Source organism: Etheostoma cragini, chromosome 17 (genome assembly GCF_013103735.1).
Source record: "Etheostoma cragini isolate CJK2018 chromosome 17, CSU_Ecrag_1.0, whole genome shotgun sequence".
NCBI lineage: Eukaryota > Metazoa > Chordata > Actinopteri > Perciformes > Percidae > Etheostoma > Etheostoma cragini.
Genome location: NC_048423.1, coordinates 13,296,856 through 13,321,769, shown reverse-complemented (window position 1 = coordinate 13,321,769; position 24,914 = coordinate 13,296,856). Strand labels below are relative to the sequence as shown.

Below are 24,914 nucleotides of genomic sequence, written 5' to 3'. Positions count from 1 at the left end.
AATCCACTTGAATGTGCTCATATACAGTTCTCTGTTAAATTACAGTAAATAACAACGACAACTTAAATACTACCAGTTCAACTTCCTATCATAGGGTACATTTTAAAGGCTTCAATTCAATTTAAAATTTTCTAGACAGCCCCAAGGTTTTAAATGTCAAGAAGTTGAAATTTAATATCAGAGCGATGTGGTTCGTCAGGCTTTCGGGATCCTTCAGAAGTCCCAACCTGTTGGTTTACACATTTTTAACTGTAATCTGAATTTAAAGCAAGAATGTTAAAACATCATACGCAAATATGTGCATTATTCCTTTATACTTAAACCATTATTGTGAAGCATTCTCATGTACTGTATGTAGTTCTAGTTGTCGTCATTTGTCACAATTCGGAGGGTCTTGCCGGTATAAGCAAACCTTTGCAAGGAAATAAACATAATACGCTTAGCGATGATGATGGGTTAATGTTAGAATTTGAAAAAAGTCCCTGAGTATAAAACCAGAGCCTTAGACACTGTTAGGAACTATGTCTCTGCTCCAAGCTTTTTCCAGAGACTTCTTGATACAGCAGTTTTACTATTGCATAAAAAAACTTACCTTAAAACCGCAACTGATTTAGCTGATAAAGTGTGTGATCGTATTGATCTGATTATAATGTCATTGTTATTGTTATGGGGAGCAAGCTGCCTGATATCTGATCTTTACTAATATTTACTACTAATTTTATGTTATGACCAAATAACTTTTTATTTATTTTTTATTTTGGGGGCTGATATCAAACCAGACTTCATTGTCACTCTTTATTCTCATTAAATCCTCAAGAGGGCACCATACTATTAAACACCCTCATTTATATTTAAGAAGCACAGGTACAGAAATAACTTGTCATAGCATGTTCAAACCTGCTTCCTAGTTCTGCTTCAAAGTTTTCACACCACCTGACAGTGGCGGATGTTGATCTGAGTCTATTAGGTTTGCCGGTTATCTGTAATCTGTGCAATATGTTTAGTAAATAAGCCTATTGCTTACCAAGTCTGACAGCTGGCTGATGATACTCTCCACCAGCTCCCGTCCTTTGCTTCGGCTGGAGAGTTTCCTGGAATTCTCAGCCAATCTATATTAATGAGTTTCTCAGGAGAGGTTTATATATTATTCAGCAAAGTTTAGATATGGGCATTTCAAACAAAATGAGTGTCCTATTGCAGGCTACACTGCTTTATTACTCTGTGATTTAGCTGTGACACACAAAAACATCAGCAATGACAAAGCAGTATTGTCAGACAGTACTTTACTTTTTTGGATTATTTTTTTGATAAATGGTTTGTTAGACTTGGATGTGATATGCTGATGTGCTGCTTCCTTAATTCAATACATGGCTAGGTGTCAGGCCTTGATTGTGTAGACCATCATACAGAATAATTGTCAGAGTAACCCATTTTCCAATTCTCAGCAGCTTTTAGACATGCGTTATTTTTAGATGAACTAAATGCAAAAATCTGTAGAGAGTACAGTCACAGTGCTCTTAAAGGACAATTCCGGCACAAAATGAACCTTGGTGTTAATAACACATGGGAACCAAGTTGACTTTTTCTCTGGGATATGTTTTCATGCTAATCGAATGTGACCAGTTTTAGCGCACACCTTAATTAGCTTACATCGCTAGTCGTCGGGGCACGCGAAAAGTAAAAAGAAATCGCTATTTCTATACCACTAACAAGGCTCGGAATAGCACCCCGCTTTCACTGTAACATGATGAGGGTCCATACATGTAAACTAAAGCACTGAGAACTGTGTGTACAGAAGGTTTATTAAAAAGCTGTTCATAAAGACATTACTGTTTGGTACATAGGCAAGCGCCATCTTGGGAAAACTGCCCAGTCGAATGACAAACGCTGTGCAACCAGTAACCAGTAGCATAGCTCTAGCATGGCGTTCATCGTTTGACTGAACCTGTATACCGAACGGTACTGTCTTTATAAACTGTCTTTTTAATAAATAAAATAAAAAAATGTCTGTACACTCACAAAGTTCTCAATGCTTCGATTTGCATGTATGGACCCTCATCATGCTACCGTGGAAGTGGGATGCTATTTTCAGCCTTGTTAGTGGTATAGAAATAGCAATTTCTTTTTACTTTCTCGTGCCCTGACAACTAGCTTTAAAAGCTAATTAGAGGTTTCTGCTAAAACTGGTCACATTTGATTAGCATTAAACCTTTCCGAGAGAACGGTCGACTCGGTACCAGTGTGTTATTAACCCCTAGGTTCATTTTGCACCGGAATTGTCCTTTAAGGTAGCCCCCTTATTCTGGAAATGCTTGTTTCAGGCTGATAATTCAAAATCTTGCAGTATGTTCTTCACATAGATTTTTTCTTCATTGGAATCCCACAACTTAAGACAACAAAGCTTTATTTTTCTATAACTTTCCTATGTTACTGGTATCCTCCGTATAATACTCGTTTTATTTTTAATTATTTGTCTGAAAGTTGAATATCTTCCATGGAGATTTAATTGTGCTGTTGGTAGTTTTTGAGTCCCATCATTAAGGGTGTTGATTGTTATTTGCCTGGTTGTATTCTCAGTTGTTTCTGCAGAGGTAAACATTGTGGTGAATCTTGGCAGATGGTCAATAGAAAGATGATTAACTGAAATCTTTTGCAACCTTGAAAATCAAGGTCTATAAGTGGACATATTGCTAAAAAAATATTGATATGCATAATTTAAGTATTGAATGAATCAAATGATGGTACATTGCTCTTAAATTGCAGCTTGAATAAACTGTCTGTACCTTGCAACAGTTAGTTGGAACATGTCAACAAAGAGCTTTTCTTCTTTTTTTTCCAAGTTTCTTTTAAAAGAACCATCGTTTTTTCCCTGTGGTTTTGAGTGCCGCTGCTAGATAAACACTCAACTGGGTGGAATCTCAAAATAGTGAGTAGCCATGGAAAACCTGACAGGACTCGTTGCTGATGCTTGATGAGAAAGGGAGTCGCAGCTTCCCTAGAGGCTGGTAGGCAGGCAGGCAAGAAGAAGGAGACTGATACTGCTTCCTCAGTCGCTTATCCACATGGCATCCGTCCACCTGAACCACGATCCTCTCGACAGCCCTCAGGAGCTAGTGCAGAGCATGAAGTACCTGCTGAAGGCTGAGAGGGAGCGTAGAGCTCACCTGGTGACTCTAATGTGCTGCATGGGTCAGTATTTATATTGCTGCTGCTTCTTCCTGTCATTTCCTTGACAGGTTAGTCATGTCTGAGCTTCGCTCATTACTTAGTTATTTATTAGTAGGTAAGCAAAACATCCTCTGTAACTGAGGATTATTAAAGGGAGGGGGTAATCTGTGTTGTTTGTCCTGTGGCCAATGTTCAGAAAAATACTTATTTTCCAGAGTGTTGTTGTCAATAGCAGCATAGTAAATGTGACTTAGCCGACAGATCGTAATATAATTGATTGTACACGTGAGTTTTTTGGTGTTCACTGAGGTTGATTTAAAGGAGTTGTCAGGCAGACTGGGAGACATGGAAGCCGTGGAATAAGTCACAACTGTGGTGACTGATGTGAATCTTGCTCTGCTATGACACTGGATAGAGTGCAATCTAAAGGAAGAGTCCAGCATTTAAAATACAAGAACATAATGTTGACGTGAAAACAGAAAAATGCAAGTATAGTTTTTATTTTCCTAATCTATGTGTAGTTTTTTTTAACCTTTTAGTATACTGTTAGAAATGTATTGATTTTGAGAAAATCTGTACAATCGGTTTTGTTTTCCTTTTTAATTGCTTCCATTTGCGTCCTGGTTTCACATATGTCACTGGCTGCATGAAATCTGGTTGCTATGGTAATTAAACGCAAAAAAACAATGTGGTCAAGAGCATGCAGGGGAGTGATGTAATTTCAGCCTCTGGGAAATGACATCTTCTTTATAGCCACTTCTGGGACCTGTGGTATTTAGATGTCGATACTTTTCTGCATCACTTTCATTAAAACTAGAAATTCAAAAATCACATTGCACATGTTATGACATGAGTCTGTACAGCAGGAAGCAACATATTAGCTACAAAAGTGGAACTGCTAAATTCTTCAAAACGTAAGTAAAGAGAGTTAAATGGTTGAACCATTAGTAAAGAACTGCTGTTTCCCCATTTCTCTTTTTTCATAGTTAACACTTGACATGAGAGGCCACATAACAGGCGTTTACAAAGCAAAATTGGGCTTGTCTAATGACAACCTTCTTCAAACGAGATTTCTGTTGCCCGAACACCTCTAAGGTGATTGCTTTAAATGTAAAAAATAATTCACAGCATGGATTTTTTCTTTTTTCTATCTCTTCTTCAGATGAAAGAGACAGAGTGCAGAAGAAGACATTTACAAAATGGATAAACCAGCATCTGCTGAAGGTAAGAACAATTTGTGATAGCATCTTTTTTATGTTACCAGGTGAAATTCAGAATTTCTGTATGTGAAAAGTGATCTCATCCATTTGTGTCCCATGTTTTCCTATGGAAACTATATTCATTAATACAGAGGTGAAACCTAAATAAAAGTTCAAATTCCAACTTTTCTTCCCCTATGACATTCTGCAAACTATTTTCCTCTAACATAAACAGTCCATTAGAGAAGAATTGGCAGTGATAACAATTACCACTTTCCATGTTGGGTTTCAACGTGCTAACATTCCTCCCCAGATATTATTAACGCTTGTTACAAGTAATTTAGCATGACATATGCTCTTGCTCTGCTGCAGCGACAAGTTGTTTTTTGTTGTCAGAAATTTGAATCGCTTACTGTGGCACTTCATGTGTGTGTGGAATTTATTAAAAACACTTTAGCAGACAGACGAGCTCTGGCAAGTCTGATCCAATGGGCCTTTGTACAAAATGCATCACCACCTTGTAATCAAGCGTAATGTTATACTTTATAAGATCCATGCATCAGTGCTGCATTATTCACTGCTGTTACTACAAATTACACTAATGTCTGCGATGTTAAAGGCGTAAACATGTAGTTAATAACTACATGTTTACGCCTTTAACATCATCTACTAATCATATCATAACTACTAGTTATGTGATATATGAATTAAGGGGATTTTATTCATTCATTAATTTACTTCACTATTATTAAAGTGCATAAAAAGCGATGACGTATAAAGATCTGCTCAATTGTACTGATATAGATGCGTAAGTTGAGGCCGTGAGTCCTGTAAATGGGAGCGAGTAGTTTGCCAGATAGAAATGAGCAGCACCAAATATGGCTAAGGCCTCCTGCCCACTGCCTGTGTGGCGTGAGCGTGGCGTTTCTGTTGCGTGTCAGTTGTGTGGCGCCTGTGTGAAATTTTCTTCGTCTTTGCACACCAGAAAGTGTCTGACGCAGCGCTGCTGCTTCTAGCCTTTCCTGTACACATGTATGTTTCCCATTGATAAAATGACATATGGGGAGAGAGTTGTGGAAATGTACTGCACTCAAGCAGTTGTATACTTCATGTTAAAAATATATACTGATTTGATAATAGCAAAGACAACGTCTTGGTATTGATGACAAAATAGGCTACAGAATATTTTGCTCTGTATTGACCGGTGCAATATTTGAATTTTCAATTATTATTTATTATCATTTCTAACTTACGTTTATATCTGTATTTATGTCAAAACCTAGAGACCTTCAATCATCAAAATGTCATTTATTAAAGTATTCATGACATATTAGGATCTTTTGGTATTCTATTTTGCCTGGAAACACTTCCAATACGCTTGCGTGTCGCATGAAAAATAGACGTCGGTCTTATTTCTAGTATGCACGCGTTTTCAAGCCGCGTCTGAAACGTGCGTGTCACGCAGGTAGTATGCAAGACCTAACCTGTTAACATGGGAGCTGAAATGAAAACGGATACGCCACGCAGCTGACACGCTCACGCCACGCTGACACTGTGCAGGAGCCATACTGTTAGTAACGGAAACATTATTAGACTCAGGAATTCCCAAACATAAATAAATCAGTGACTAAATTAACAACAAACGCAATGATAGAAGTTTAGTTATTTTTATATAAGCTGAATTGGCAGAGACAGTTTTCAGAAAGTCCATTCTGGCAAATACATCACCACGTTTGTTGTAAAATGTGTATTACAGGTTTTACTAAAACCTGTGCTTAAACTAATTTGATTGAGTGGTTCTAAGAAAGAAACCTCCGCATCAGTGGTTGAGCTGTAGTTAAGAATTGGGAGAATCTTTCATGGTTGCTGGTACGTTTTATCCCTCATAGATCTCTTCTTTAGAAAGTTAGATTATGGTTTAATAACTGCGGTCAGATATTTGAAAACACAATGTACAATAGTTTAATGGATGGTAAAGGTATAATGAACTGTCATCAATGAACATTTGTGCTAATAACAATATTTATAGGAGTCATTATAGTATTTGATTTCCTTCTGTATGTCAAGCAAGGATTGTATCTTCCAAGTCTATGCAAGTTGACTTTCATATCATGTTGGCTAATATAAATAGAAAGTAAAAAAAATCAATCAAAGATTAATTGTATGCTTAGGAAAATGGGTGGCAGTAGCGTGAAGTATATTAAACTTTTAGCAATGCTAGCAGTGTGTGTCCACCACTTTGGTCCTGACTGAAAAATCTCAACAACTAATTGCTGACTCTTGTGATACCTATAGCCCCCAGACTTATATTACATGACACGGTGGACCACTTTTTTCCCCCCTAACCGTGTTGTATATGTTTTGCTCCTGAGAGTGTTTTTGTGTTTTTTGATCATCATCTTTAAAGTGTGTCTAGAGGCCATAAAACTGTCCTGAAGGGTGCATTTAAGGGTCGACCTGCAACACCTCTGACTGTTCATGAGGCATGCATTATGTAAACTTTGTCACAAGAAATAAGATTTTATGTCTATAGTACAGCAATAATCCATGACACATGCAGAGAGAAACAGAAACAGGAGTATAAAAACAAGATGCTCTCTTCTGTAGTTGTTTGATGCGTTGAACTTGAGTTGATGGTTTAATTTGAATATTGGCATTTACTTCAGGTTTGATGGTCAAATTCAGAAATCAGAGGTGCTGAGTAATAGTCAAGGACCTGCTTTGTTGACCCAATAACATAAGGGTGCAAGTCTATTTTGGCTCCACAGCTGTGGCTGCTATCTGGGATTACAGTGCTGAAAGCCCTGTGTGAAAGCAGGTCAACGGGCAGCAGGGCGATTACAGAGGTGTGGTATTTAGGACAGGAAGGAGAGATGGGTCTGCAGGACGGAGTAAGACTTGCACCGGAGTTTTTAAGTGCCTCGCTCAAGTATTTAGATAAGGTGTCCCAATGATATCAACCCAATGTGTGTGTTTTTTTATGATGTGTGTTTTATTCTACATTGCTCCCAGTTTGAGGGAGCTCTGAGGAAAAAAAGAAAAGCAAGTTTGTTGTAAAATGTGTAAAACAGGTTTTTCTAAAACTAGGCTTAAACTGAAACAACCAATTTGAAACACCAAATTGATTGAAAATGTAAGAATGTGAGAGACGTTCATGGTTCCTGGTCTAATCCTCAAAGATCTTTTCTTTAGAAATTGAGATTATTATGGTTCACTAACTGCAAAAACACCATGTACACTAGTTGTATTGCTATGTTTGTTACAATGAACAGTCATCAATGAAAAATTCTCTTAATAACAATATTTGCTCACAGTTTGCTTCCTTTCTTATGTTTGTAGGTCCGAAAGCATATAAATGACCTGTATGAAGACTTACGAGATGGACATAACCTGATCTCACTGCTGGAGGTTTTGTCTGGAGACACATTGGTGAGTTAACATTTTTCTGTTGTTTCATTTTCCGTGGTCAGTATTTCTAAAATAAATAGAGAGAACCCGCACTCAAAAGAAACAAGGTTTGTCAGAACCACTGATAATGTTTTGGTACATGTGGACATGATCCTATTGAGTTCTTAGAAAAATGTCATTTGAGATTAGTCTTATGAAATCACAAAATATTCGGATAATGAAAATAAGCAATGTATTCCTCTTCCCATTGAGCAATCTATTACACCTTTGCTTGACAGATGCACTTGCCTTACTTTTCTCTGACTTGCATAACTGATGGTAGGAGGGAATCCTGGGATTTGAGGTTCTGTAATCCGATCTGCTTTTTCTGTTACGTCCACCAAAACGAATTCAATAAAGTAAGACAATTTGAAACTGTAAACAGGTTTTTTTACAAGACAATTTTATTTCCTTTTTTTTCATTTCCTTATCCATTCTAGGTAATCTATGAAATTGACGGATGTTTGATAAGTTGGGTTGTGTTAATAGATGTAAGATGCTGTACAGTATGCCTTGCTTTAAATATATGTTATCTTGGATACACTGAGAGATGGAGTCCTTTGTGCCACAGTAGTAGTGTTCAAGTAGCAACATACTTGAGTGGGATATTTAATACGGTGATTACAGCAAAAGTTGTTGTCTTTCACTCAACAAAATGTTGGCAAGTAAAAGCTAGCAAGAAGGAAAACTAGCTCAGACTAACTAGGAAACCTTGTTCTTGGCCACAGATAATCAGTCATTAATGTTGTGGAGGAGTGAGGATTGGACCCAAATGCAGAGATGAGGACAGCAGGCAGGCAGGCGGGTGGTAACCAGGAGTTTATTGTCCAAAAAAACACAAAGGAAGCCTCAACGAAACAAACCACCCAGAATACAAGGCAAAAAGCAAACATCCAAAAAAAGACAAAAGCATATAATCACCAGGACCAGGGAAACAGGAACAAAATCGGGGACACTGCGACAAAGCGACGTACTGACAGGCGAACAAACCAGAATGATCTGACAAGAGACAAAGGAAACACTGGGGTTAAATACAAGAGGTAATGAGGTCATGAGGAACAGGTGAGACGTCAGGTGAATCACATTAGGGCGGGGCAGGACAATCAGACAAACAAAGTAAAGCTGGACTAGGAAAGACAAGACAGGAAGCTGACTGACAAAAAATAAAACAGGAAGTAGAACAAACAAGTACAGAGAAACACAAGACAGGACCAGCAACAAAAGACCAGAGAGAAAAACAGACAAAAACACAAGGAGGCCAATGAAAAAGGGAAAATGAACCCAACTAAAAACCCCAAACCACAACACATTAACAAACTTTAACTTGCTAACTAGCCTTTCTAACGCACTAACTGCCAAAGGCTACCTTCATTATTTGTTTGGATCTCCCATTCTGCAAGCAGGCGCTAGGCTTGGCTATAATTATATCATGGTCAATGACCTTAAAAGCTGTAGTGAAATCCAAGAGCACAGCCCAGAACCATTTCCTGTCATCTGTATTACAATAAGAAACATAAACTGCAAGTGTGGAATGTCCCATCCAGGCCACATGGATCCGGCATGTAGAAACGGCACCAATGTATTGGTCTGTAGAATTATTTAAAAGCAAATTACAACAGACGTTATTGTGCTCATTTCCACAGGTGAAATTTATTTAAACACCATAATTACATGAGCAGTTATTTAAACCTCTGGATGTAAAATTGCTGTGGGTTCTCTGCTGGTCGTACCTGTGTCCCGAACTCTTTCCAGGACCAACATTGCTGCACTTGTGTGCATAAAGATTCACGTTTGGTCTTTTTGAGAATGCCCTTTTGCTAATATTATTGCACAGTAACTGCACCTGACAGTAATATTACCATAAACAGTGTTTCTTTTGACTGCAGGAAGCTGTGGAGTTATGATGATTAAAAACAGCTCGAATTATTGTCTAAACTCGAAGTTGATCGTTTCTAGGCGTGGAACACTTTTCAGCTACAAAGTATCCTAAAACCTTTCACATACAGTATATGACCGAATGAGTGTATTTGTACTGTTTTAATCCAAGTGCCCAATAGGTTACTTTGCATCTGTTTATTTAACCTAAAGGTTAAAAGGATTGTAGAAATTGTCATCTTATACAATAGTCTAAGCTTATCTGTAGAAATTTAGAAATAAACTTAGTTGAAAGTATCTTGTTATATAATGAAATACAACAATATGTTTGTGATGTTTTTTAACTCTAATGCAAAATTGTCAGATATACACTGTAATATTGTTAGCAAACAATGTCCATATTACATGTTAGTTTAACTAAAAGTAGGAAACTGTCATGATGTGCAGTCTTTGGTTTGTGGCATTGTTCCATCAGTCTGGAGCCTTTTTTTTAACTTTGTTCATGAGAAATCACAAGGGCATCAATTCTATATAGTTTAGTATTGTGTTCACATATAGAGCACATAGCTGCAAAGTGCGTGTAGCTGTAGTACTCTGGCCTAAGACAGAAGCTACTGCATGTTAACCAGCAGGCTATTTTAAGTATTATTTATATATGTTACCATGTCATTTTTTCATCTTATATTAAAGTACCTTAATACAGTCTTTGTGCAGTCCTGTGCTCCATAATGTTATCATGCTGTGATGTCCCTTACTGAATTTATACTGCATGTATTCCTAAGCAAGGAGCCCTAGCAGTTACTCCCTCCTTCAGTGTGACTAACTTTCATCCTCTATAAGCTATCTATTTTCTGTTTACATCCTGTCTCCTTTCTACTTTCCCCCTCTTCTATTCTGCACTCTCTGATTGGTTTCTGTCCATTGTGTAACTTCCTTTTGATTTGGCCGCCGTGTTTGTCCATGTCTTCCTTTCTTTCCCATGTGTTGCCTTTTCGGTGATAAGCCAAGGGAGCGTGATTTTCTGAAGACATTGCGGTTGGTGAGTGGGACAGAAGCATGTGCAGTTGAGCAGCATGGAGACACGGTGGATGATGATGATAAGGGGGTACGTGTGGCTTGCCCCTCCACCCCCTTTTAACAAACTAATTCAGAGTTGTGTTGTGGCCAGTTAACAGGAGTGTAGAAACAATCCCACTATATGATTTGTCTTTTTGTAGTATTGCATAATTGCGCAAGGAGATATTGTAGAGTATTGTTTCCTTTTTCCCAATTTAGCTAAATTTGTGATTTCTGTTTCCTAATGGCACTTCTTCTGATCAGAAAATAATGTCGGAATCCTTGTATATATGACCAGATGATACTGATGATGCAGCTAAATGTGCACATGAACTAAAGACCCAGGCATCTTTATGCTCTAATTTCTTTTGGAGCATGCATCAACAATACATTTGGCCCGCTGACCTTGCAAAGGCATTGAAGAAATGCAATACATTTTTAAGGAAATTGCCCATAATGCTTGGGTCTTTATATCCATCTCACTAGCTTTGCCAATCATTGAGCCATACAATCAAAGTGCTCTAAACCTTCGTGAGCATCAGGACATTTTTCATCTGCTGCTTTTTGGGTATCTTAAAGCCTCAAGAGCTATTCCTAAGTGTATGCGATTCACAGAATGAAAGCTGTGGGAGATGGGTTTGTTAAATATTGTTGCTTTGCTATCGAGATGAGCGGGATTCCTCTCTCAGCTATCATTAGCTTAGATATATGGCTGAATGCAGCACTAGTCTTTTGCTGCCGCTGTTGCTGCTGCATCCTGGCTTCAATGCATTTTCCATTTCATTACCTCATGCTGTGGCCCTTTTCTGTCAGCGTGTATTTGCCACAAGCGATTTGATACTTGTTTGAACAATGCAGCATTCTGTTATTATTTTTAAGATTTACATTTAGTGTCTACAGCACAACAAACCAAATGTATTACTGTGTTTTTTTGTACACTTTAGCTGTGAGACTATGTTAACGAGCAGGTTTGCTTGGTTTGTTATTACACGTTAAGAGAAAAATTTCTAGAGATGCAGATGGTGGAAAATGTTCTGTACATGCACAGATTTTGAGTGGAACTGCAGAAATGTCTACTTTTTTGGGGGTAAAGCTTATTGTGCATTCTTTGAAGTCTTTACCTCACCAGATCAGCGGGTAAGAACCTGGAAGCATGTCCTGTCTTCACCATGTTACTAATCATTTTTAAATGTGTCCTCTGAGAAAAAGCTGATTACCATGCATGGCCCCTCGTCCCTCTTTATGTCCACAGCCTCGGGAGAGAGGGAGGATGCGCTTCCACAGACTCCAGAATGTACAAATAGCACTGGATTATTTAAAGAGGCGGCAGGTAAGGATCAATCCAAGCACGCTGTGAAACTTGTTCTGTCACACTTTTCATTGGTATACATTGGAGCCAACGTTTTCATAAACCTTTAAAAGTTTAGACTGCAGGTCAAGTAAATATTTCTGCCTTTCCTCTCCTCTTAACGATTCATAGCAGTATTCAATTGAAAGTCCACATAATTAAATAGGAATTTTAAGATTTAGAGGAAGCAACTATACAAAAGATTACAGCTAAACAGCACACTAAAATAGAAAAAAGTAAATGTATTAGATCATAATGTATCTTAGGAGTTGCATTATATTATAAGAGATTTGTTTACACATTAACCACTAAGGCAGGCAAATGTAAGCAAAAGGTACATTTAATTGAAATGGGACAGCAAGTGGCACACACTGAATATCTCAGACACACAGTGCCACGTTGCGTGGGACAGCCCCATTCAGTGGTGATTACCTAGACACTGCCTATTCTCCAATCCACTGTTGGACTCGTGGGCATGTTCCTTGAAAATTAAAATTCAGTCTCCACAAATGGTAATGGCAGCATTTAAGGAGCGCCGACAACAAATCCCATCAGTGGGGTTTGAGAGAGCTTTGATTGCCCTCCCCTCCCCCACCACTCAGGAGGTGATGAAGAACACAGCCTGGCTGAGCCGTAGCCAGATGTGACGTAAGGCTTGAGACAAAGGAATCATAGATGGTCACAAATGACTTGTTCTATTGTTTTAGCTGCAGTACATATCAGACACATTGATGCATCTTCTGTAATCAGTAAATGTTTAATGACTGTTTAAACTTCCTTAAATCTCCTCCTGAAGCTTATTGATTGCAATTATTATGGATGATCAGGCTGGCACTAGATGGATACATGAACTGATCCATTAAAACAAGAATGTGTTTAGACTCTGATTTTCTCTATTAATTTTTTTGCGAATTCATTAAATGCACATACTTTTTCACTCTGACATGATAGAACAGTCCTAGCAGGTTTATAGCATTTAATTAGTAGCAAGCATTCATTCTCTCTGTCATCTCAGACCAACAGTGTTCCTGATGTAATATAATGACTGTTGTGCCACCTTGTGGTGCTTGATAAAAGACAGGCAAATGAGTCAAAATCAACATAACACAGTTACGCTCATGCTTTGTAATAATACACAAATAAATGTAAAGACAATAATGCCATATTTTAAAAACTCAAGAGCAGGGTTTGCACACTTAGAGATTTTGTAAATATGCGATATGTGAATGATGATGCGTTTCCTGCCATCAGGTCAAACTAGTAAACATCAGGAATGACGACATTACAGACGGCAACCCAAAACTGACCCTGGGATTGATCTGGACCATTATTCTGCACTTTCAGGTCAGCGTTGTCATCTCATGGTTTGGTAATTATGATTTTAACAGGCAAGAAAGTACAATTTTAGGATTTATTTCTCAGATACTGGATAATTACTCACTTTCATTTCCTTGTATTATATGTAAGTGATGAGTTCATGCTACTAATAAGGTGTTAATCTTAAACCTATGTGTATCTTTACATACTATTCCATGTTGATATGTTTGACGTATCTTCATGCACATGAATTTCAAATTAGCAATATTTCTTTCTCTCAATCATCTGATTTGACAGAAACTACCCTGCAGATAGTTTTGGTTTTGCAGTTTTTTTATGAAAAAGCCTATGCGAGATACCTTTTGTCTTAGAGTTATTTCAGTGCAACATGAATGCTGGCATTTTTGGGGATTGAGTTGCATAATAGCGTGTCAAATGCCCTCCAGATTAATGCATTTAAAATGATTCTACTTTTGGCCACAAGGTGTCAAAGCTGTGCAGCATAGATCATGCTGAATGATATTATTGCTGTCTCACTCACTGAGGATTACAGTGTAATACATGATGTTAGTGTTTACCTGGCTTACTTTAATTCATGTTTGATTGAGCTCGAGTTGTAACAAGTCTATGTTTGAATGCAGCAAGAAATGGCTTGGGAATTTAAAACAATAGAAAACCATTGTGCTCTTTGTAGTCTTATATTTCCCAGAATCCACTTGGTTTAGTGTTTTTGTTTTTTGCAAGAAAAAAAACATATGTAGCATTACTCTGACCATCTGAACACGAATCAGTACAACCATGCTTAGCTTTTTGGAGAGTTCTGATGGTTTTCAAGATTGTGCTCTAGGCTGAGTTTATATTTCTCCCTGAATGTTCTGAAACATGTTGAATGCCAAGAGAACCCAGGTGTCCACCAAAGTGTCTATCCAAACTCCAATAGCATGCAGAAACTCCATACTTTAACTATTTCTCCCCAACACTCTTGCTTCCCTTCTCTCCCTCTCTCTGACTGTCTTGCATTGGATTACTAATATCTTTGGTCATGCAACATTGACTCAGTGGTTGGTTAGGGACAGGACTATTGTGCTAGTCTTTCACACTTGCAGATTTGATCGAGATGGAACTGAGTTAGGATACTATATTAGAACAAGAATACATCTGCCTGATTGCTCTTGATGAAATAATGGGAGATAGAGTTGGTAATGTAATTTTGCCGGGGGCTTGCTGACAGGTTGCTTCAGTGATGATGCCAACACCTGCTGCTGACAGTCTCACGCAAGCCCTTGAGCAGCAATGGGCCTGTTTCTTCTTGATTTAGGGGATAGCAGAGAAAATGTGGCCTTTGGCTTTATTATATAATTCCAGCTGACAGCAGATTGGCATGTGTGAACTGTTTTTGTATGGCATGCTTATATATGACTGGCTCTGCCCGAAGTACAGGGGTGGTTTTGGGGACATATTTTTTTAGCTTTTCATAGTGCCGCAGGCAATTGTTTTTTAATATTGACTTATATAAACTAAGAGTACTGACAGGGTGTGTGTCAATCCGCTGCCTCGTAGCTGGTTCAATGATTCTCTGCTGAAGTTTTGTTTGGGTGTTTCAGACTATTGTTTGATCATGTCTGTACAGATAAGTAGATTTCATCATACAACGCCACCGCTGTTCTCCACAGTGGTGACCACGGTGCATTTTGACCTGGAACATGGTGTTGAGTGAAGTGTTTATTTTTGTATAGCTGGTGACATTGCACTGTAGTCAGGTATTTCTATGCTTGTTTATCTTCTTTGTTTGTTACCGTCTCCGTGATGTCTACCGGTCTGTACGCAAACAGAGAGTCATACTTTATTCAGTTCATTCATTCACTGATGGGTGGAAAATATAAAAGCAAGTATATAAATAATACAAATATACAAGCAAGTATATAAATAATATTAAATGTTATAAATCATAATTTTACTGAAATATAACATGTATGTACAAACATAATCTAATGCTGTAATATTTGATATTTTTGCCATAAGCTGCCCATAAGTAGCAGTGTGAGTGATCAGCAAAATGTAGTTGGAACTGGGTTTGATGTCAGGTGACTTTGACCTTCAGGAAAACTTTGTTGGCGTCCTAATATTGTAAGCTGACAGTAGCAGCGTCTTATTTTTAGTTGAACTGTGTGGTGACATTATAGTTATTTACCCTTTCACACACTACTTATTTCTAGTTTTGCCATGTAATACAAGTATTGGTTGGTTTCCCTACAGTGAACCTTTCCCCCATGCGCTCAGGCAATGTTATATAATACTTGCTGCAATGGTTTTTATGTGTTGAATCACTTCCTGGTCAGAGCATTTGCCTCCTGTGAACTGTGGTGGTGGTGATCTTTTTCAGATAATAGGGTTTATTTAAACCATTGGATTTAAGCCCCACCTCTGGCTCCGCTATTGTGCGTATCTTGATTAATAGACAAAGTGAAAGCACTGTGTTGTCCAGCTCGGATTTGACTCTGCTTCTGCTGCTCTCTATGCTGTTCTGTTTTTCAAAGCCTTTCTGGCTGGCTGGGAAACTGTCTGGTTCACACAGCCAAACTTGCTGATCCAAAATTTCTCACAGCATTATAGGTGACTATCAGCTGGCAAGCACTTGCAATTTAAACCATGTCACCTTCATCCGTCATTACAGACACAAATAATATCAAACTTAAGAGGCGTCTGTGACGTGCACAGGTTTACTGTATAGTCGAAGCAGACTAGTCGGCACAAAACAGGTCTGTCCACAAGTCTTCCGGTCTTGCTCAGCTGAGAACTATGAGCACATGAGCCATGTCTGCGTATGCATTTATGGTGTTTGTGCTGGATTAGTTAAGCCAGAGAAATGTTTCAAAGGTCAGAAAGGATTCCAGTGTCAGAGGAGGGACTCAAGAGAGAGCAAGCAGGCAAGACAGAAATGCAGTGAGAGTGAGCGAGAGACAGGGAGAGCAATAGACAGAAGGAGAGAGAGAGAGAGAGAGACAGGCTGACCAGTTCTCAGCTGTGAGTCAACAAAAGGAAAAAGTCAACTCTGCTTTGTGTCCAACTGCCGGCTTGTCTGCCACTGTTTATTGTGTGGGAGTTGCACAACGTGAACATGGCTTTCTGTCAATGGGACAGTTGCTCTTCAGATCAAGCGGAGCTTACCAGGTTCTTTGGCTGAAAAACAACTCAGTGTCAATGGGTACGGGACTGTTTGACTGTTAGCCATGGGAAACATATGTGGCTGTGTTCGAGGCCCTAAAGAGGAATGCTATGTTGACCCAAAGAAAGCTCCACTGAGCTTTGAATCTAAAGAGCACAAAGGGCGCCGCTATTTTCAGAGGAAGAAGAGGAAATCAGAAGACTTTCAGCCTGCTGGATTTCTCAGGAGTCCTGAAAGTGAGGCAACTGAGGCAATCTGCAGTAGTGCAGAGACTCAAGATGGCCCAGATGGGAATGCAAAGGAGTCCCAAGTAAAGCTGGATAAACCATCAGAGGTGGAGACGCATCTATCCAGGCAGGTCAGCATCAGTACAGGCATCTATGTTGGAGAGGTACCAGTTTTAATCCTTAGAGATCCCTGTAATCAATCCGCGAAGAGGTTAGTTTACAGGTCAGGAAGGTTTTGCACAGAGCAGGCGGACGATGACAGAAGCCGGTCCATTGTAAAAGGAAAGCTTCGCTGTATTAACTCAACTTCCAGAGGCGTCTCAGCTAAGGATGGTCTGCTAGTGAAGAAGCTGCTACAGCGACAGTTAAGGAGGGCTGTTAGCTTTGGAGCAGTGGAGCACATGCTACAGACTCTGAGGGGTAATGACAGACCTGGGAGTGAGGAAACGTTTGCGAAGATAATATGGGGCTCTCAAGCAGATAGGAGGAGGAGACGGAGGGCCCACTCCTGCTCTGGTTACGTAGAACATCTTCCAGCTCCTGCCAAATGTATTTCCACCCAACACGAGGTAAACTTAGAGCGTGTTATTTAAAGCTATTCATAATTTGTGTGATTCATAATAGATAAGGGCATTGGGATCTAATGTAACGTGAAAATTGCAAGGCTGCTGTTGAAATCATGGACGTTAAGGACTGTGTTGAAAATATATGCTTAATAAAACACTTCTTTAGACTATCACTAGTTCACTGTTAAACAACTTTTCTCATCATTACATCATTTTATAAGCCATGGTCAGCATGGTCCATTGTGCAGGTAAAGCATTATGTCACCACTGAGGTGTCCTTTCTGTCTGTGTTCCCAGTCATTCTCATGAATCATACGTTATAGAATGTATTTACATCACAGGCACAACCTGTGCAGAAGATCATGCACTTCGCCAGCATAATTTGGCATAATTTACCTGAAACCTCTGTTCAAATATGAATGCTGCACGTCTCTATATAGAGACAGGAACAGTATGTTGACACAGAATTTTTTTGTCAAAGCCCAACCAATACATGACAGGTGTTATACACATACAGCATCAGGGTAAAAAAACAGTAACTTAGATTTTAGAGCTAACTGTAAGATCCGTCAATCACCTTTGGAGTAATAGCAGGCTTTTTTCAGTTTTACTGGTGGGGCTTTGATTTTGTTGAGTACATTCAGAACAAATAAATATGTCTTTTGTATTTGTAGTCCTAATAGTAATTATTGCTATCTCTAGAACTGTTGGTTTTGTATATCAAAGTGATTACTGTGGGTTAATAAGGAGGCTGAAGTGTGGCAACCCTGCTATATGTCCCCTCTTCTTTATAATTTGCACAATAATGGCTGTAGAGTTTGTATGAAAATCGGCACATTATAAAATCTGAAGAGGATGCAGTGATAGTGGTTGTCAGTCTTCTGCAGCATATGGAAGAGGGTTATGGTGCTAAAGTTTATTACTTTGTATCATGGTATCATTCCTTCAATACTGTTTAATCATCCAGGTAGATAATAACAAATGTCCTGTTGCAGTTATTGACGGTAAAATGTGTTCTGGCTCTAATGTTAATTTTGTTTCTAAGAAAGAAAGTCCAGCAGCATCTTTAGTTTCTTGGAAAAATTAATTAATTGTTCTGATCCTTGTGTATCCTTGATGAGTCTTGCAGACTTATTACCTATTACCAGACTAGACCTTTATAATGGTGTGCTATGGAAACCTCAGCATGGCCAGTAGAAAGAGACTCAACATTGACTAAAATTCATCTCTTTGACATTTATACCTAACACATTCTTAGGAACACTGTGGCTGCCCTGGCTTGTCCATATCATACTTTGTTCAGGTCATTTGAACACAGACTAAAAAGACTAGAATAACCTTTGTTTTGTTCGCCGTAGGCCTGTTGTAGGCTTTCTTAACACATGTTTAAGGTTTTGGAAGTTAAAGCATTTGGATAGTCTTGTCTGTGGGGATCCTTCCATTTATCTTTTTTATTCAAGATGGTGCTGTTTGTATCTGTTCTAATCTTGTTTTAGCTGTAGTGTGTCACTACTTTTTCTGTTTTTCACTGTTTTATGTTTGACTGATGTCACCTGGCTGAAAATTCTCCCCTTGTGGGACGGTGATTGATTGATTGATTGAATGTACTTTTTGTTTCTGCTTGTTTTTTGTTTAAACCAAGTGTTGTGACGTAACATTGTCTAGAAAATAGAAACAAACTTTTTGAGATGTATCCCCTGTGGCTTCAATAGCAAAAGGAATTACAGAATTGCTGACACATGGTGTTTGGTGGATTGGGATGCATGTTACAGGAAAACAAAGTCTACAAAGGCTTATATCAACATTACTAAATCTTGTGTGAACTGTAAATAGAAACTCTTGTTGTCATAAATGTGCTTTAAACCCAGTTTGCCAACAACACTTTGGAACTCGACCTGTGAAGTGACACTGTTGGTTAGAGGTTATCTTAATCTTCAATATAACACCTATTGGGGAATTTATTCATATGTTTAACTCTATTTTACACTGACCTGTGTGAACAAAAACTATTATCTTATTCACACGTAATTCACACTTGTACAATAAGTACTATCTTTATGAAGGTTAAAATGTCAGTCTTTGTTACGACATAAAGTGTAGGTAAATTGAATGCATTAGTATTTTTAAGGCTGTTGCTTGTGTTATCAGCTTTAATTGCATCATATTTCAGGGTGCTGCTCTAATTGTTGCAACTCCGTAATCTTACAGGGTTATTATTCACAGGTTTGTGGATTAGATTTTCTTTGTGTGTGTGTGTGTGTGTGTGTGTGTGTGTGTGTGTGTGTTTCTGCTCATTTAACGTCATGGCGTCTTGACAGATATCGGAGATCCATGTGACAGGAGAGTCCGAGGACATGACCGCCAAGGAGAGGCTACTGTTCTGGTCCAGGCAGATGACAGATGGCTACGTAGGTGTACGATGTGACAACTTCACAACCTCCTGGAGGGATGGAAGACTATTTAACGCCATTATTCATAAATACAGGTACTGTAACACTGAAGAAACTGCAGGCTATATAATGCATTCAGTGGGTTTAGTGGTCTTCTGTCCGCGTTTTTCTTGCCTTACTGGTCTGTCCTTCTCCCTATTGCAGGCCAGACCTGGTTGACATGAGCCGTGTGTCCACACAGGCCAACCGATCAAATTTAGAGCACGCATTTTGTGTAGCTGAACATCTGGGTGTGGCCAGACTGCTGGACCCCGAGGGTGAGATCCATACCCACTGTCATAGTTGTTTTGATTTAGGAAACACTCAAACATTTTAACACCGTTTGTGCTATAAATCTTGTGAAGTGAAGCTTGGAGATTTTGGCTTGGGGAATAAGTCCTCTGAGCAAAGCTCATTGACATGTGTTGCTTCTGTGACCTTTTGGTTTTGATTTCCCTCATCAGACGTAGACGTTCAGTCACCCGATGAAAAATCTGTCATCACATACGTCTCAACGCTGTATGATGCTTTCCCGAAAGTACCCGATGGTGTTGATGGAATCAGTCCTAATGTAAGTTGATGGCATCAGTCCACAAGTAACTCAAGTGAAACAAGTAACAAGTGAAAGTGAGGAAAAGTGTTTTATTTCTGATGATCCATTTTCTTTTAACAGGATGTTGATATCAAATGGGTGGAGTACCAGAACATGATCAAATACCTCAGCCAGTGGATCAAACACAATGTGGCCATAATGTCAGATAGATCATTCCCCAACAACCCTGTGGAAATCAAGGTATTCAGTATTTGAATCTGTATTAGCTTTATGTGTGTTGAGCTGTAGCTGTCTCATTTTACAGAGTGCTTAGAGCCAGCATGTGCATGGTGAAGAATAATTGTCTTCCTCGAATAGTCCACATGCAACGTCTGCCTGCTGTAACTGAGACTTAAAGTGATATTGATGGACATGAGAGAGCAGCAGCATCCATTTGCCGCAAGAAGTCGATACCTTTTAACAGTAAAGGCACTTTTATGCAGTTGTTTTAAAGACAAGGGGAGAGTACGGACAACTGCTTAGAGATCTGTCTCCTGGTTAATATCTCTTCTGAGGATTTCTGGTACAAGTGTATAAACATTTTAAATATAAATTTTGCTCTCTTTTACAGGCACTTTATACACAGTATTTGCAGTTTAAAGAACACGAAATACCGCTGAAAGAGAACGAGAAGACAAAAATCCAGAATCTCTATAAAATGCTCGAGGTACAGGCTACAAATCCCAAATAGAGGAACATGGTGCTTTGATCACACATTGCAGTGTTTGTAGTCATACGCACTGTAGTGATACCAAATCTGTGTCTGTCCCTGACAGATGTGGATTGAGTTTGGACGTATTCAGTTACCCCAGGGTCATCACCCAAATGATGTGGAGAAGGAATGGGGTAAATTAATTGTTGCCATGCTAGAAAGGGAGAAGAGCCTGAGGCCTGAGGTGGAAAGGTATGTGCCGCCACTGAGCGTATAAATACTTCATGTCTCCTGGCTCAACATAATGACTGATTTAAAGGTCTCATCATTATAGTCTTTATAACCTAATAGTATGGGTTACTTGTCAGCCAAATGTCTCCATTTAACTAACACACACCAAATGTGTGTCTGTGGCAAAATACAAGTGCTACATACAAGAGATAGATAGATAGATAGATAGATAGATAGATAGATAGATAGATAGATGCATGTCTAAATGAAAAGCTTTTCATACATTGTATAGATGCAAGAGCAAATATGCTACATGAGTCATAATAACATTTTCTGAGTTTTTGCATTTGGTGCTTTAACGTTATATTGCAAGCCTACTTTATGATTTATAGCAACATATTCATGAGCTGTTTTACACAATATTTCTTGATCAGATTTACTACAGCCAAAGTGCACTGTTTGCATATGATAAGGTTGAGTTTTGTGCCACAGATGATCGAGTGATTTGCAAAATAAGCAGCAAGCATAATAATCTTGTTTAATTGAAAAATGTGGTAAAAAATGTCAGTCCAGGAACAAAATCATTAATGATCTAGTATGTAGTTACATTAAAAAAGCAGAAACTTGCATATTATAACAACACAAAGAGTTACTTCTTCCTTATGGCATGCTCAGTCAGGTTTCTGAGCTCTAGCTGGTGCCTGTTTCCATCAATTTTTGTTTGCAGAGTAGATCTTATTTCTGTGGAAACTTAATGCCAAGTCCAAAGACTTGGAAAGTCTCCATTGAGAATAGTTTAAACAAGTTTACATCTCCATCCCTACCTTTGTTGTATATAAACACAACATATTTAAAGTATTAATTTGGGGTGTGGTGAAAACTAGCAGAAACATCAATCACAGCAGTTTGGCAGGACTTTACAGTCACAGTTAGAACACAGGCCTACTGCCTCAACTTGCTCTTTAATGTGTCCCCTGAGGGCAGCACAGTGTTTCAGCGTGGGAGTCCCTTTACATGCTCAGCACCTGGCTGTGGGAGTATATATATATACCAAGCTGAAAGCTGCTCCGTCAGTTGGGTGTGTTATGGCCAGGTCCAGGCTGGGTTCCTTTAAGAGGGATGATTAGGATGAGAAATGTTACGATAATTGTTTGATTGGGTGCAGTGGTTTACCATGTAAAGTAACATGGCTTATTTTAGTGGGGTGTCGTCTGTTAGCAACAGTAGCTTCACCAGTTTTGGCTCTAATGACACCACTTTTACTGAACCTCTACAAATTAACAGCTCTGTCTTCCTCAATAACAACATTACCTATGGATCCAGGTGAGATTACAGTGAGCATTGTGAATATTTATTTTGTTTGTATTAAAGTGGTAATAACTGTTGATCTTTTTTATTTTGTAGGCTTGAGATGTTGCAGCAAATTGCCAACAGGGTCCAGCGGGACTGTGTTAACGGAGAGGACAAGCTGGCTTTGGCAAGAATTGCCCTGCAGTCTGTAAGTGATGTGCAATCTCTGTTTGAATCTGTAAATTGTGTTACAATGGCACTGTGTGCAGTCTAGTGATTGCGAGTGTCTTCTTTTCCTCTGCTCAGGATGCAAAACGCCTTGAGTCCGGAATTCAGTTCCTACATGAAGCTGAGATTGCTGGCTACCTTTTGGAGTGTGAGAATATCCTCAGACAACAAGTGGTGGACATCCAAATTCTTCTGGATGGGAAGTTCCCCTTTGCAGATCAACTTGTCCAAAGGTACAGTGTTTATCCTCCTGCAAAAATAACACACTGAATAGTCTTGTACATGAATACATCTCATAATGTTGTTTCTTTTTAAATACAGGGTGTCAAAACTCCGGGATGACCTTCTAGCCTTGAGAGCAGAGTGTTCTTCTGTGTACAGCAAAGGTCGCACCCTGACGACAGAACAAACCAAAATGATGATCTCGGGCATCACGCAAAGCCTGAACTCTGGCTACTCTCAGAACTTCAACACAAGCCTGACACCAGCCCTTACTCCTGCACTCCCCCCAGGGGGGTTAGGTACCCCTGGGTCCCCATTCACCTCTAGCCTTACACCGTGCCTGACCCCGTCCTTTACCCCTGCCTTGACCCCCAGTCTGCAGCCTGCTTCGGTCCACAGCTACATGGGTGGTGGTGGCGGCATGGACCCAGGGAGCCTCAGACATTTGAAACACATGCAGATCCGCAAACCATTACTGAAATCCTCACTGACAGACCCCAACATGACAGAAGAGGAGGTCAACATAAAATTTGTCCAGGACCTCCTGAGCTGGGTGGAGGAGATGCAGGTGAGTAGTAACCCTGTTCAATTCAATTTATTTATGAAAAGGGACAGTGCAAATTAATAAAGCGCATGCTTTTACATGAAAAATGCCAGAATTAGCCAAAAGGCTATTTTTCATCTGTAGTCCCCTGCCCTTGTTTTTAAAAAACGTCAAGGGTTTTCTCAGTTTGTTTATAATGTACTGTAGCTTCAGTTGTTAATAAGATACTGATTATTTGATTTTTCTTTTTTTTGCGTTAAAGTTGCAGCTGGATTGCTCTGAGTGGGGATCTGATTTGCCAAGTGTGGAAATACATTTAGAGAACCACAAAAGTGTACACAGAGCCATTGAAGAATTTCAGATGAGTCTTAAAGATGCCAAACTGAGTGAGGTAAGTGTTTTGTTGTTTCTCTCTGTCTTGCTTATAATCTTAAAAGGAACTGCAGCACTCCTGAATAAGCTGTAACCTAAATGTTAGTCCGAAATTGAGCTGCTGATGCCTGCCATGACTCTTAGTGTCTGCAGAGGAAACTAAATGAAACCAAAACATGTTTTTTTCTTTCTCAGATTCAGATGTCAATCCCCCTAAAACTAACTTATTCAGACAAACTGAACAAACTGGAAAAGCAGTATGAAACGCTATTGGTAAGTCATCCGTTGAGCTCAACAGCCATAATCTAAAATCTATGCCGCAATAAACTGTGTGTGCTTTTTCGTAGTCTGAAGTGATGGATGCCTGTTCCTTTCAGAGCTGTTCAAGAGAGAGACAACGTCATCTGGAAAGCCTGCATGACTTTGTGTCACAGGCAACTCAGGAGCTCATCTGGTTGAATGAGAAGGAGGAGGAGGAAGTGGCCTTTGACTGGAGTGATCGCAACGACAACATCTCCAAGAAAAGAGACTACCATGTTGTATGTTTTTTATTTGTTTAAACAGCCTTTTTAATTAACTGCAATTTAATCTGTGAACTATTATATGCAGAGAAAATAACATGGGCTTGTTCAGACAGTTCTTTTTGGTGTATAGGTTTGTCTACGTAACAGCTGTGTTCATTAAAAAGAACAATAATCTCAGTGAAGGGATTTATGTATTGTGGCCTGAATGGTCTTTGAGACAGGATATGGGATTGTGTAAAAGGATGAAGTGACTGGGTCTTTGCCGCGTCTGGATGCCCGAGATGCTCAGCTTAATGTCTTTATACAGGACCTGATGAGAGAGCTGGATGAAAAGGAGGAAGTGATCAAGTCTGTACAGGACAAGGCAGAATGCCTTATGCTCAAGAACCACCCAGCCAGGCTCACTATTGAAGTAAGTCCTGTGTGGTTTTCTTTTCTGCATACTCAGCTCTGCGGTCCGA

General features: G+C 39.2%; 1 protein-coding gene across 20 annotated transcripts in view; it reads left to right on the top strand.

Annotated features, from left to right (window-relative positions):
• dst (dystonin) overlaps window positions 1-24,914 on the top strand; it is a 107,433-nt gene that overhangs the window by 18,976 nt on the left and 63,543 nt on the right. For 14 of the 20 annotated variants that reach the window (XM_034898743.1, XM_034898751.1, XM_034898746.1 and 11 more), the window contains 18 exons: window positions 4,331-4,392; window positions 7,707-7,796; window positions 10,693-10,794; window positions 11,998-12,075; window positions 13,345-13,437; window positions 19,688-19,854; window positions 19,964-20,076; window positions 20,263-20,369; window positions 20,472-20,591; window positions 20,962-21,057; window positions 21,167-21,294; window positions 22,678-22,771; window positions 22,870-23,024; window positions 23,113-23,581; window positions 23,820-23,948; window positions 24,125-24,202; window positions 24,307-24,468; window positions 24,761-24,865. In XM_034898743.1, coding sequence (XP_034754634.1) covers window positions 4,331-4,392; window positions 7,707-7,796; window positions 10,693-10,794; window positions 11,998-12,075; window positions 13,345-13,437; window positions 19,688-19,854; window positions 19,964-20,076; window positions 20,263-20,369; window positions 20,472-20,591; window positions 20,962-21,057; window positions 21,167-21,294; window positions 22,678-22,771; window positions 22,870-23,024; window positions 23,113-23,581; window positions 23,820-23,948; window positions 24,125-24,202; window positions 24,307-24,468; window positions 24,761-24,865 — 2,348 coding nt within the window. Of the gene's footprint in view, window positions 1-3,047; window positions 3,190-4,330; window positions 4,393-7,706; window positions 7,797-10,692; window positions 10,795-11,997; window positions 12,076-13,344; window positions 13,438-16,476; window positions 17,373-19,687; window positions 19,855-19,963; window positions 20,077-20,262; window positions 20,370-20,471; window positions 20,592-20,961; window positions 21,058-21,166; window positions 21,295-22,334; window positions 22,597-22,677; window positions 22,772-22,869; window positions 23,025-23,112; window positions 23,582-23,819; window positions 23,949-24,124; window positions 24,203-24,306; window positions 24,469-24,760; window positions 24,866-24,914 lie in introns of those variants that run through there. The other 6 variants (XM_034898745.1, XM_034898760.1, XM_034898757.1 and 3 more) reach the window with 5 other exon arrangements.